Source organism: Leptonychotes weddellii, chromosome 7, assembly GCF_054177405.1.
Source record: "Leptonychotes weddellii isolate Sample4059 chromosome 7, ASM5417740v2, whole genome shotgun sequence".
Classification (NCBI taxonomy): Eukaryota; Metazoa; Chordata; class Mammalia; order Carnivora; family Phocidae; genus Leptonychotes; species Leptonychotes weddellii.
The window spans coordinates 47,264,150-47,278,732 of record NC_138375.1 but is presented as its reverse complement, the minus strand read 5'-3'; the positions used below and the strand labels follow the sequence as shown (position 1 = coordinate 47,278,732).

Sequence of the window (14,583 nt, the reverse complement as noted above, 5' to 3'; positions counted from 1 at the left end):
TTAAAGGAGATCATGCTTGGGAAGCACATGGGCATCACACAGGAAATGATTTTAAAAGGTTAGCTAGTAGCGCCTTTAGAATTCCCTTGCCTCCAATCACCTCACTGAATTCTTTCTGACTCCCCCAAACAAAATAGCAATGCCATATTTAACATGGGCCCCCAAGCCTCATTCCTGCTGTTCGTATACGCCTGTCACCAAACACAATTCCAGTCCGTCTTGGCAAATGTACTAATAATCTGGTATTTACCACCTTTCCACTCCAAGTCATGGATACCAATTTGAAAAATGTATGCTCACTGTTTAAATGAGAACTCATCATTGAGTATAGTGTATGGATTCCTTACCAGATAATTTAAATTAAATTTATTTAGTGCTACTACAGGATATTATGCAAGCACAGAAGAGGGCGGCTCATATCTGGAGTTTAAAAGCAGTATGAAGGGGCACCTGGGTGGCTCAGTCAGTTAAGGCTCTGCCTTCATCTCAGGTCATGATCTATGGAGCCCCGCCTCATTGGGCTCCCTGCTCAGCTGCTCAGCGGGGAGCTTGCTTCTCTCTCTCCAGCTCCCCAACCCCTACTCCGCCTAGTGCTGTCTCTTGCTCTCTCTCAAACAAATAAATAAAATCTTAAAAAAAAATAAAAGCAGTATGAAATTTTTTTCTTAGTAGTCAAGACGCATGTTAACAGTCTGTTTCACAGACCAGCCAGTCATTCAGACTAAAAATTCCTCTGCAAGAACATCCTGTCTGATATCCTTCAACGTGTGAGTCCCCAGCAGAGGCCTGTCACAGTGAAGGTGTGTGGGAGAATGGGTTAAGACAGAGAGGCTCAGACCATTTTCAACATCAGCAAGCTAGGCCTTCACTTTCTCTGTCACCCCTTATGAGAAAGCAGATGGGTTGGTGTAACACTTGATAGCATTTTATTACACAGCTGTGCATATCTCCTAGGCCATTCAGTTGGCCTTGTTAATTTAAATATCTTCCATTATCGCTCCTGAGCTAACAAACTCTTCCATGGGACTAAATCCCCTTGTCACCGGGGAGCACTATTCCATTTGTGCTGTAGGTATTGGCTGCCCCTGGAGGCTATTGTTGCAGTTTGGTTTTCAGAGTCTATCAGCCCAGAGAAAGTCATTACCAGGGGCCCATGGCCACTCCAAGAAACTGTTGTTCACCTAAGAATGGTAATGTATATTGAAAGTCAGCAACACCAGGAAGTTTCTTTTGACCCAACGGCCTTTGTTCCAACTTAGCAGCTGCCTCTTATGGACTGGTACCAACAGCAGTGCCTTTCTTTCGGTGACTCTAAAGCTGGTGCATGGGAATTCCACATCCCAAGTCACTAATGATGCCCGGGTTTGCAATCCAACCACCTTGCAATTCAGCAAGTAGCATCTGCTCATCACTCCAGTCTCTCTCAGGAGTGGGATCTGGTGAACCACAGCCTGAGGTTCAGTGCAGCAGTCTTGTGTGAGTGCCTTCCTTAGTTAAGACCTTTATTAAGAGGACACCAGCCACAGAGAATTATCAGACTTGGTTCTGCACCCTCCAGGGTAGTCTAGTGGCTGAGACCAATACATCCACAAACCTTCTGCTGCAAAACTGGCTGTGACAACTAAATGAGTAGAAATTCAAGCAGAGTGTTGTGAAAACATGAGGAAGAAAAGACAGAAGAATCTTGGGAGAGGTGGAAGTTGAGATGGGCCCTGAAATTGTACAGAAATTCGATATGAGTGGGGAAAATGTTCCAGTTAGCTGAAATCTCTTGGACCAAGGCCTGGAGCCCAAAGGACTACAAAAGAGTATGGGTGGAAGATGGGAGCTTTGGAAGAGGAAGAAGTGTAACAGATGAGGCTGTGAGGTAGATAGAAGCCCCGTGATAGAGTGTTGAATACCTGAGTGAAGAATTTGCTTTTAAATCTGGACCTATTGAGAAGGCCATAAAGAAATTTTTCCACAATTTTGTTTTCCATTTTGTTATGTGATTTTTAAGGCATAGAAATGTCACATCAACCTGTTTGTGAATGAACTGTAAGAGCAGCATGTGTAGCACAGACTAGAAGAGGGGGGCCTGAAGGCTGTTGACTAGTCTATTGAAGAATATAAACAAAAGATGCAGAGATCTGATGCCAGAGTGGACTATCCTTCATCCCAAATGTTCAGATAAAACTGATGTGAATCAGATGTGCAGAAACCGTTCAGACCTGGCTCCATCTCTCTGTTCTATGCTATTGGTGATTGTAGGCCATAGATTATTGAAGAGAACCAGACTGCTAGAGAGAGACAGCATCAGAAACATCTCCTCTCGTCTCTTACAAGAAAGACAGAGCTGGGAGAAAATATTTTAATCTTGGAGCTTATAAAACCTTGGTTCAGGAGAAACATTGTTCATCTCTTGGTCAGGCTAGATGGCGGACATCCCTTGCCTGACTCCCATGGCAAGGTAAATGCCATCCACTCTGCAGCATTCTCCTCATCACTTGCCCTGTGGAGGTGAGTCCATGTGGTAAACACCATCTTCCTTGCCTGGAAGTTTATTAGAACTAGAGAATCCCAGGCTCCACCCACTTAATCCTAGTTTGCTTTGCATTTTTTTTTTCTGTTTTCTCCAAGTTTTTTTTTTTTATTAACATATAAGGTATTATTTTTTTCAGGGGTACAGGTCTGTGATTCATCAGTCTTACACAATTCACAGCACTCACCATAGCACATACCCTCCCCAGTGACTATCACCCAGCCACCCCATCCCTCCCACCCCCCACCTCTCCAGCAACCCTCAGTTTGTTTCCTGAGATTAAGAGTCTCTTATGGTTTGCCTCCCTCTCTGGTTTTGTCTTGTTTCATTTTTCCCTCTCTTCCCCTACAATCCTCTGCCTTGTTTCTCAAATTCCACATATCAGCATAATACTCCCTAGTTCCATCCACATTGTTGCAAATGGCAAGATTTCATTTTTTATGGCTGCATAATATTCCATTATTATGGAATTTATTATATACACATACACACACACACACATACACACACACACACACACACACCACATCTTCTTTATCCATTCATCTGTCAATGGACATTTTGGCTCTTTCCATAGTTTGGCTATTGTGGACGTTGCTGCTCTAAACATTGGAGTGCAGGTGCCCCTTCGGATTACTACATTTGTATTGCATTTTAATAAGATTTCCAGATCATTTCTGTGCATGTTATATTTGAGAAGTACTGCCCTGTCCTTTTAGCCAATAGGGCTTTGCCTCTTCTATGTTACTTTAGGACTTAGGGCTCATGCATATCGAAGAAACAGGGTTGAGCAGAGGGGAAGAATCCTGGTAACCATAACCCAATTTGTTTATATGGTTCTAGACAGAACCATATAGGGAGTTTAAAGCAGTGCCTGTCACGTAAGGGCTCTGAAATGTCAGTTGCTATTGTTGTTGTGGCTATTTTTATTATTATAATTATCATCATTATTATTTATTATTAATGATTTCTCTTACCTGGAGCATCAGTTTAATTGCTTAAGCTCTACAAATATAAGGAAGCTTAAGAAACACATCGTGGAGTCAAGCTTATAGGAACAGCCACCAGAGCACTCTGCTTCCATACAAAGACAATAAATATTGAGTTTTCCAAAGAAATCCAAAAAGAGAAATTATCTTTAGAGCACAAAATCTGACATTTTACTTGATTATTATCAATTTCATATCCTTTTACAAAAGATTTGAATTTGAAAATGCTAATAACATAAAAAATAGGTTATCTTTGATGTAGGGGTTGAATGCCAGGCCATGCCACTTGGTAATCAAGTCTGACCTACCCTAGGCCGATTATTTTGAGCTTTAAGGCTGAGAAATGATTTGATAGCAGAACATTTGTGTCTAGCAGTCCATCTAAAGAGGAGAATAAAGACTAAGATGCAAGTAAGGAGTCAGAGCAATCACTCAGAGTGTCTTTGGAACACTTTCTTTGCTGAATTTAAAGAGTCGTAGCTGACAAATGAGTTTCTCTCTCTCTTTTTTGAAAAATCCCCATAACTAATTGGTATTGACGGTATTCAATCTTGCACCTTTGCACAACATACAGGACTCTGTATGGAGGGGCGTCCCTTCTGACTGTGGACTGATGGACTTCTAATTGTGGTCACTGAGTTAGTCAATGAGACAAAAACTTGCTTTCTTGTTGCACATTTGGTCGTGCTACTTCCCTGAAATATTTGTCTGCCTTTAAAGGCAATTTGATCTCTGTTGTTATTGCAAATGTTTTTCCTCTCTTCTGGAGGCTTTTGGAGGGAAAAAAAATTTTTTTAATCCACTAAAGAGCAAGATATGGTTCCAAGGGACTATGTGCCTTCTCAAGTACTTACCTGGTTTTGGGGGGAATGTAATAAAGCACCCTAAATTGTGTGAATAGCTCCAGCATTTTATGAAATCATTACACTGTGTGACTATTTTTTATATCCTGAAAAAACAATGTGTCTGGTCAAATAGGTGTGGGAAATGCCAGGGGTAAGTAATATTAAGCAAATTCTTTATTGAGGGATATCCTAAACTGTACTGTGCTAAATGTTTGTGATTTCAAGAGGCTGCCCAAAATATGCAGGTACTCCTATATACCTTTACTGTAGAGCCCTTTGGCATGAAGCACATCACAGGATTAGTGTTCCCCTGAATGTAAATTAAGTTTTAATTATAGTTACTTATATACTGATAACAGTAACCACATAAAATTTTAAATACTAATAGGAGAGTGACATGCTAAAATTTTTACAATGAGGTGTTCAATTCAAAAAAGCTTTTAAAGTGCTACGATAGTGGGGCGCCTGGGTGGCTCAGTCAATTGAGTGTCTGCCTTTGGCTCAGGTCATGATCCTGGGGTCCTGGGATGGAGCCCTGCATCAAGCTCCCTGCTCAGCAGGGAGCCTGCTTCTCCCTCTCCCTCTGCCACCCCCCTACACATGTGCTCTCTCTCTTTCTCTTGCTCTCACTCTCTCTCTATCTCAAATGGATGAATAAAATCTTTTTTTTTAAGTGCTGTGATAGATACATAAAGGGCAGAAAATTTGAAATAAGATAGTTCTTAAAAAATCAAAACCATCCGGGGCGCCTGGGTGGCTCAGTCATTAAGCGTCTGCCTTCGGCTCAGGTCATGATCCCAGGGTCCTGGGATCGAGCCCTGCATCGGGCTCCCTGCTCAGTGGGGAGCCTGCTTCTCCCTCTCCCACTCCCCCTGCTTGTGTTCCCTCTCTCGCTGTGTCTCTCTCTGTCAAATAAATAAGTAAAATTTAAAAAAAAAAATCAAAACCATCCATGACTAGAGTGGATTGTCCCAATAATACTAGCCCGTAATTCTCAAACATCACCAATTGGTTATAATGATTGAGAATTAACAGTTTAAAGCCACTATAGGGGCACCTGGGAGGCTCAGTTGATGAAGCCTCCTACTCTTGATTTTGGCTCAGGTCATGATCTCAGAGTCATGATCTCAGGGTCCTGAGATCTAGACCCACCTCCCACTCTGTGCTCAGAGCCAAGGCTCCTTGAGATTCCCTCTCCCTTTGCCCCTCCCTGTGCCCCTCCCCACCCCCACCCCGTGCATGGGTGCGTGTTCACACCCTTCCTCTCACTTTCTCTCTCTCAAGTAAATAAATAAAATCTGTAAAGCAACTACAATGTTACTATTGCTATTTGGCTACAATGAAAGACAGAAAATAGATAATTACCCTAGAATGTTTAACAGTCCAATTGGGGAACAAAGTTTAATTAAATAAGAAGAGAACAGTAAGTCACATTAATTTCTCATTAGGAAAAAAGAATGATGGCATTGATAATTAATTTCTTCTAAATGTTCTCACCAGCCCCCACTGTTTAATATCTTGGTATAGGTTCATATTCCCTACACAGTAAAATCCTTCTAAAATGAAATATTTACTTAGTAGCTAACAAAATAGACAAGTAGACTGACACTAAAGAGTGAAAAATAACTTTTTAAAATGCCATGTTATGTAATAAGAAAATGTCACAATTGTTAAGAACATGTTCAGTTATTATGTGAATGTTTTTAAAATGGCATTTTTGCTTCGTAGATCTCATATAGTACATATTTTCATCAATATTTAAAAGAAAGCATATCTATCATTCATATCTTATATAAGATTTTAAGTTTACATATTTATTCATCCTGATCAAAAACTTTAACATTTTATACAGTTTTAAATCCTTTAGGTAAATTCCAGTGAATTTATATTTTGGTTTATTCATAGGCCATCTGAATTTATGTGGCTTATGTTTTTAATGATAACAATACAATATAATTTAATGACTCAGTTTCTGGAATCCCATGAATAAAATATCAAAGATGAATTTAATTTGCAAGACATTAATGAGAAGCTTCAGTGCATCTCCTCCTTCTGATATCTTTTAAAAGATATCTAATTATTTTTTACTCATCAGTATTATGAAAACTGTAAAACAATTCAGGTCATATATATTTGCATATGTTTTATTTTTTAATCACTTTGAGAGACTGTTAAATATTTCTTCCAAGAAGATGAAGAAGAAGAAGAGGAGGAGGAACAGGGTGGGGAGAGAAAGGGGAGGAGGAGGAGGAAGAAGAAGAAGTAAAACTAGGTCTGCTTTCAGTTTATCCTACACAGTATATTGAGCTGGCTTGTGAACTTGACCACCCTGGCACTGTCATGGATTGTTGGTCTTTCATCTTCAAAAATCAGTGAAGCAAGAGCATACATTTGCTTTCCATTGGCAACATTCTACACTTGGTTAACCCAAAACGAAGTTAAGAAGATTGGGATTTTTAAGATCAGCAGTAACCAAGAAGTATTACAATATGCTGCTCCATTATGTCAGATTCCAAAATCTTAGACATCAAAATAAATTTCAAATGTTTCACTTCCAACTTCCAAATACCTTGGAGGGTTCTGTGTCATTGAACACCAAAGGTTCTCATTGTGTAAATACATTCATGTGTTCATGGAATAGAAGCAAAGTGACATGCAACTAAATATGAGTTTTTAATTCATTTTAAACAATTCTTATTTGAAAAGAACATATTAGCTAACCTTTTTGAGCATTATCTACCAGGTACTTTTCTAAGCATTTTGTAAGTAACAACTCATTTTTCCTGCAAAACAACTCTGAAGTAGCTTTTATTGTTGTTGTTATTGTTGTTACAATTTACAGATTTAAAAAATGGAGGACGGAGAGAGGTTAAGCAACTTGCTGAACTATTACATAAAGATAAATACATAATAAAGAATTTTTGGATTTTTCTTAAGGGCTATGTTATCATTGGGTGACTTTTTTTTTAATTCACTCAGAAGATATTTATTTAATACAACTATGTGACAGGTACTGTATTAGGAGCAAGAGACAGAAGTATAAACATGATGAATACCTCCACAATGCTAAGCATCTGGATAAGCAACCATCACCCAAATCCACACATGTATTAAATAATTATTGTGTTAATTCAACAATATATCCCAAATGCCTCTCCTCTACCAAGTATTACCTAGAAAGCACTATTTCAAATAGCTGCCATTTTGACAAAAGTCTATAATCAATAATAATATTTTTACCTATTAAACAATTATTAGGCATCTCCTATACAGCTGTATTGAAATGCTATATATTCCCATGCCTCTGCCTACAGAGAGCTTCTGTGATAAGGTTTGTAGCAATGGACAAGCAAGGTAAAAACTGAGGTAAGGAAGCTGCAGGACCAGAAACACATTCTTCACTAATTTAGGCTTAGTTCTCTATTGGAAATGTTAGAGTTGACTTACTGTCATTCTCTTTTGAAGATGGCAGCATTCAACACTTTTTTTCCCTAGAAAACTATGGACTTCTTGTTTCATAAATACTTTCTTTCATGTTTATACACCATAAATCCAATTTTACAATGCATTTCTAACTAGCTAGCTTGATTCTAAGAGCAAATTGCCCTTCTTTTATTATTTTAAGCTGTTTTATCAAAGGTGGGATTGTCATTGACTAAACAATTTCATAACTGAGAGATGTGTGCAAAAAAACAATGAGATATGGGATTATATTTGAGATGAAGTCCTGGATGGTGAAGATTCCCATAGCCATATTAAGACAGTTGCAATCACAGAAAACAGCAGTTATCCTTTCGGACAGATACCTTAGTTCTTAGGATTAGAGAGAGAATATTAATGGGGTAGATTAATGGAGAATGAGAAGAATCTGTTTACTGTGCCATTCACTTTATACCTGGACTTCCCTTTAAAATTATGAATAATTTTCTTTTAAATCAAAGTTTCATATGAAGAAAGACATTCTCTAATAAAACAAATGGCTCCAAATGAGATCATGCTAATAAAAATTGTGGTGGTGTATAATCTATTAAATTTTCACAATCTTGATTATAATTTATGATGTTTGCAAGTAAACAAGCCTTTTAAAAAATCATTAGCTATTATCTAAAAGCCTATAGTTTTGGAACCAGAAGTTCAATAACTCTTCTAAAAATCTGTATTTCTGCATCAGATAAAGATGGTTGCTCTTATGAGTAAAAAGGAGTGCAGATTTCTAGAAAAGTTAAGACAATGTCTAGCTGTGCTATGGTTGATGTAGATTCTCAAATCAAGAGCACTGTAATTTTTTGAAAAATAATCCATTTCCACTTTTTTTGAGATTTGACTTGCTCTCTTTGGAAGAAATGTGATTTAATGAAAATTATAAGAGTTAAGAGTGAAAGGATTGATATTCTAGTCCTGTATTACACTAACTTGTCACACGTCAAAAGGCAAAGAACTTACGCAGTCTTAACTTATTTGTTTGTTTGTTTGTTTTGCTTTAAATTGGGGAGCGATATCTGTCCTGCCTACCTCCTAGACTTGTAAAAATTCAACTCTCTGGATGCAAAAGTTCTTTGAAGGGATAAATATGATATACAAATATAATTTATGCTTTGCAAGGGGGATTTTGGGGGTGGGTGTACCATTTATAAATATTAATGTTTACTGGATTTCATTGCATGCTTCCCTGTATTGTTCTGTTTATAATCTAATATGTGCTTATTCACTGCAGTTATTTGGGGGAATATATTTTGGAATTTAGATCTGCTGCAAAATCAAATTTGGACATCATGTCTATAATATTAAAAAAAATGATGACTCACTTCTTCATAATCACTACTCTTCTGACTTGAAATCAAATATATTGTAATTCAAAAATTTTATATGGGGGGGTTTGATAGCATTCAGTACTGCACTGATAACTTAAATGATATTTTCCTCTGCTTTTGTCTTCACTTCGAGTACCATCCAGGGTCATGTAATAATGTGATAATGTTTGAGAAAATGAGATTCATAATCAGATGAACCAAGGTGCAAGTTGGAACTATATACTACTTCCTACTTGCAAGCTGTTGATTTCACTAAACCTTTGCAGCCTCCTGTGGGCCTAATTATACTCCCCTCATGAGACTGTTGGGAAAACTAAATGTGGTGATATATTTCAGGTGCTTAGCGGGATACCTTTACACAGAGTAGCCTTTAGCTGTGGCTGTTATCATTAACATAGTTCATCTTTTAAACAAGTATTTTTTCCTGTTTTGTTTTGCTTGTTTTGTGTATCTGTATATATGTGTGTATGTGTGTGTGTTTCCTTTTACAGATGGATATACCACTGATGACATTGAGTTTTACTGGCGTGGGGATGATAACGCAGTAACAGGAGTGACAAAGATTGAACTTCCACAGTTCTCTATCGTGGATTACAAACTTATCACCAAGAAGGTTGTTTTTTCCACAGGTTTGTATCAGGGAAGAGGGTTAAGGGAAAAGGGGCTTCCACATATTTTGCAAAAGGGTCCATTGATATCACGACTGGGTCCCAGGAAAGGATGATGAGTAGAAGATTTAGATCTGCTGAAAACCTTCAGAACCCCATCAAGCTCATTGCTCATTTGGGACCCATGCAGTTATTTCCCCAGAGGGACCCGCAACAAAGCCGAGAGGGTTCTTCTATGCCTCCCATCTACCAAGAATGGACTAATGGTTAGAGATAGAATGCAGAAAGAGAAATGAAGACCTGGGTCAGAGTTGTTTCCCCAACTTTATGCATCCTACAGAACTCCTCATAATCCTTTGAAAAATACTGGGGAGAGCCAAGTCAGTAGGAGAATTCCACATTTTCCTCAAAGATTAAGAATTTCTTAATTTCTTAATTTCCTTACCTCCTGTTTTGGAGCTAAAAGCCCTTCCAGATGTTGAGATTATCCTGATGCTTTCTCCATTGTTACTCTTCTAGCATTGAGGTTTTAGGTTGTCAAATTTGGTTTCATCAGCACAAAATTTTAACAAAAAAGCTCAGGAAAGTAATACTTTGCTACATACTCATTAAGGGAAAAAACAAACAATAAACCCACAGGAATATTTCTTTTTATGTTTTTCTTATTGGAATGAATTCCCCAGGCACAGAAATAGCTAGTACTGTAACTATACATTTTTAATTGCCCTTCTGCTAAGGACTTAGGCACTTCCTTTCCCTGCAAACTACTTCAAGTAAGAGTTGTATGATTTTGTAAGAATACGAAGCCTCTAGCTTTAAAAAACAAACAACAGAAACTTTTCCTAAATTTGAGGTCTTCTGAATCCCTGAGACTATAGATATGAGTTCATACTTAAAATATTCTTATTTCAATATTATGATACTTACTAGAGCCCAAGATGGCTAGACAGGCTTTCTTTCAATATTAGTAAGAATATCACCCCCAAAACACACTATTTATCAATGTGACTTTTTTATGTTCTAAGACTATGTTTGGTTACATATCTTGTTTAAAGAGTAATTCCCCAGATCATCAAATCAAAGGACCTAGCTACAGGAATCTGATCCTTTAGTTTTGTCTCCCACAAATATCTTTGAAACCAGTGATTCTCCATCGTTCGGTGAGTCAGAAATCCCCTTAGAACTTTGATGGATTCAATGGAATCAGGAAAAAATGTGATCCATACATGTGAAAACCTTCACAGAACATTAGCGAGTTGCTGTGTACCTGAAGCCTTGCCATTGATCCCAGACTTACAATAAATTCTAAGGCTTGTGAAGAGATTTCTAAAATATGATCAGACTGTGCAGCCTTATTGTTATATACAAAAACTAAAACAAACAAAAAAAAATCTTACAGGATAGTCTTGTTGAGAAACAGCTGAGGGGGAACAAAGGGGCTGTACCAAACTATCTTGTCTTCATAGTTGTAGAGAATGAGTATCTTTGATCGAGTGCCCGAGGCTGAGCAAGGAAGAACTGGAGTTCTTTTAACTACTCAGGAGTATGAGTGTACTCAACTCTGAGTGACTCTTGCTAATTAAAAGCCCGGTGTTCTCAGACTACTTTTGCAGGAGAAAGTGCCCTTCACCAGGAGCTAAAATTGAATTTAAGAAAGATATACAAACTACTTACTGGCCTTAAAAGGAAAGTATCCTATAAATACTGATTGATAATGATGATGTTCTAAAATTGCCTTTCTAGGTTCCTATCCCAGGTTGTCCCTCAGCTTTAAGCTTAAGAGAAACATTGGTTACTTTATTCTGCAAACATACATGCCTTCCATCCTGATCACTATCCTCTCCTGGGTCTCCTTCTGGATTAATTATGATGCATCAGCTGCAAGAGTGGCATTAGGTAGGCCATTTTCTAACTGCTTATGGAGCTTGACTCTGTGTGTGCACGCGTGTGTGCATGTGTGTGTGTGTATGCGCATGCACGTCCACTCACATCCTTTCCTTACCCTGGTATTTATGATGCGTGACAAGATTGGACTATGCACGTTACAGGAATTTGGCTGTGAGACTTTGGGTTATCTGATTCAGCACTAAATCAATTAAATACAAATTAAAACTCTTTCATGTCAAAATTAGTTAACCATATAGCAGTTGGTAATGAAATTAGCCCCGTCAATTTGATATTTTTATTGAAGCATAGTTCATGTAATATCACTTGATAATTGTTCAATTTGCATCGGTGCTTTCTTACCTGGAAAGAGCTCCCTTCTGTCTTTTTTTTTTTTTCTGAGCAGAAGACAAGGAAATGTATTATGCAACTAGCAGATAAGCAAAAAGACTTCTAAAGCCTTATTAAGATTTTGGAGTAGCAGGGTAGAGGGCAGAAGACAACAAAGTAAGATTGCTTGGAAATCATCCATAGCATCGCTTATCTTATGCTTGATTTTTTTTCTATTATAACACCAGAGGAAGAGAATAAATTATATTTCATGAACATTTTTATGTTACTAACTTCAGATATAGTAAATTATGATCTTTTACACATTTTTTATTATTTTTAGTTCTGACTAAGCCCTTTAAAATGTTGGGCTGTTAACTTCTTCACTGTGATACCTCAATTCAATCATCACTTCCTTAGAGAAGTCATTCCTTTATTCATTCCACAAATATTTGTTGAACACCTACTATGTGCCAAACATACTAGACACTAGAGATAAAGCAGTGCCCTTCTGGAAGATATGCTAGCAGTAAAAAGACAATAAATATATTTTGCTTATAATATGTGAACTGTGTAATACAGTAAGTCTATAGAGGGAAATAAGCAAGGTAAGGGTGGGATATGCCAGGAGGTACAGTTTACAATAACTTCATTCAGAAATTATCGATGGAACAAAGACTTCAAGAAGACAGACTCACTTAAATGTCTGGATGGGAATATTCTAACCTATATAAAAATGCCCTGAGATAGGAAAGTGCCAAGGATGTCAGCGAGGTGGCCAGTGAGGTGAATGCAAGAGGGAGTTCAGGGGTCAAGATAATGTTGGGGAGAGGGGACTACAAGATTCTGAAGCAGCTCCAGGGCCATGATAAAGGTTTTGCTTTTATTCTGAGTGAAATTAGAGAGTCACTGAGTGAAGACGTGATATGATTTGATTTCAGATTGAAAGGGGTAACTCTGGCTACTGTGTTAAGATTAGATTGTGGCAGTTCAAGAATGGAAGGGAGTCCAGTCCCCTGTGATATATTCTCTTAAAATACTAGAGAACTTCCTTTTGTAGACCAATTGCAGTTATAATTTATATTTATTTGGTTTGTGATGTCCCTTTTCTTCATGGTACTGAAAGATACATTGAAGAAATGTCCTTATCTAATTTTGCTCCCATTATACCTGTGATATCTCACACAATGAATGGTGTTCAGTAAATATTTGCTGAATAAAGTAATGAATGGAATTTATAAATATCCTCTTATTCCAAAGTGAAAATCTACTGTCAATTTAATGTCTGTTACAGGAATAATAAATAAATTATTTACTTTTTAAAAGAAATTTGTAAAATGTCTTTTGATGTGAGTAATTTATTACTTGGTCAGAAATATCTTAAAATGAGATTGAGATAAAAAGCAAAATCAGCACTGTCAGTCTTATAATATACACGTTGAACAGGATAATCTGCAGTTGAAATAATGAAAAGATAAATGAAACTGGGAAATGTTTCAAAATGACTGATATTATAGAAAAGATACAAAAACTCTAAGACACCTAAAGTAAGAACAGAGTTTTTCTGGCCCTGCTCAGAATCAGACATGCAAATTTATTTTTTCTATAGCTGTTTTATGAGCATGTAGAAAAACAAGACAAAAATTATTATCTTTTTAGAGAAATAAAATTAAATCAGAAAACTTACACTTCCAAAAAATCATAGAAATGAAACTTAACTCAGCTTTCTGAGTCAGAGAGACCCCCATTCAAATGTTGATTATATCATTTCCCATCTGTGTGATCTTGATCTCTGGGCTCTATTTTTACATCACTATTTTGCTACAAAACTGGACCTTGCCATACTCAGGACTCTGGACTTCCAGTGCTTTTACCCAGCATATCTCTATCTATCCTTCCAATTGTAGAGGGAAACTACTGTTCACTGTTGGAGATGACCACTCAGGGGGATGAACAATTATAACTTGACCCAGTATGCCATTTCCCATAATCTTATAATGCTTCTATATTATTTATCTGTGCATTACATGCCTAGTTGCCCAATCCAGAAACATGAGGTCTAGACACCTGCCTCTTTGTTACCCATCATTTCCAGCTTCGATGTTTTTATAGTCATTTGTCTATATCATCTGTATAATACATTCACTCATTTCAGTACTATTGTGATTATTTTAATTTATTTTCTCTGTATCACATAGACGATTCTGAAAAACTATTAGCTGGTATTCTTTATTCCTGTCTTGTATGCTTTCCTTCTATCCTCCACACTAGTACCAGATTGATTGTCCTAAACACAATTTGTCCCTTGCTTCCCTGCTTAAAGCTGGTCAAAGGCCCCACCTCACCTTCAGTTTTAAGTTCAGACTCCCCATTAGGCTCTGTATATATGGCTTTCCATTATGAAGCCTTACTTAATCTTCACTCTCCTCTCCGTGCTTCCTGTCATATTCTATAATATACCCCATTCACTTTCTTGAGATGCTTTTGAAGAGCCCTGTTCTTTCTCCCCCACACATAAAGCACACCTTTATAAAAGCTCTCTCTACCACACCTTGAGCTCCGGTCCTTGGTTGCTTGGGTATCTCCCACTCATCC

At 37.5% G+C, this 14,583-nt stretch overlaps 1 protein-coding gene across 3 annotated transcripts in view; it reads left to right on the top strand.

Annotated features, from left to right (window-relative positions):
* Nucleotides 1-14,583, top strand: part of GABRB2 (gamma-aminobutyric acid type A receptor subunit beta2) — a 238,125-nt gene that overhangs the window by 181,558 nt on the left and 41,984 nt on the right. For all 3 annotated transcript variants that reach the window (XM_081826279.1, XM_081826280.1, XM_081826281.1), the window contains exons 7-8: nt 9,658-9,795; nt 11,518-11,670. In XM_081826279.1, coding sequence (XP_081682405.1) covers nt 9,658-9,795; nt 11,518-11,670 — 291 coding nt within the window. The remainder of the gene's footprint in view (nt 1-9,657; nt 9,796-11,517; nt 11,671-14,583) is intronic.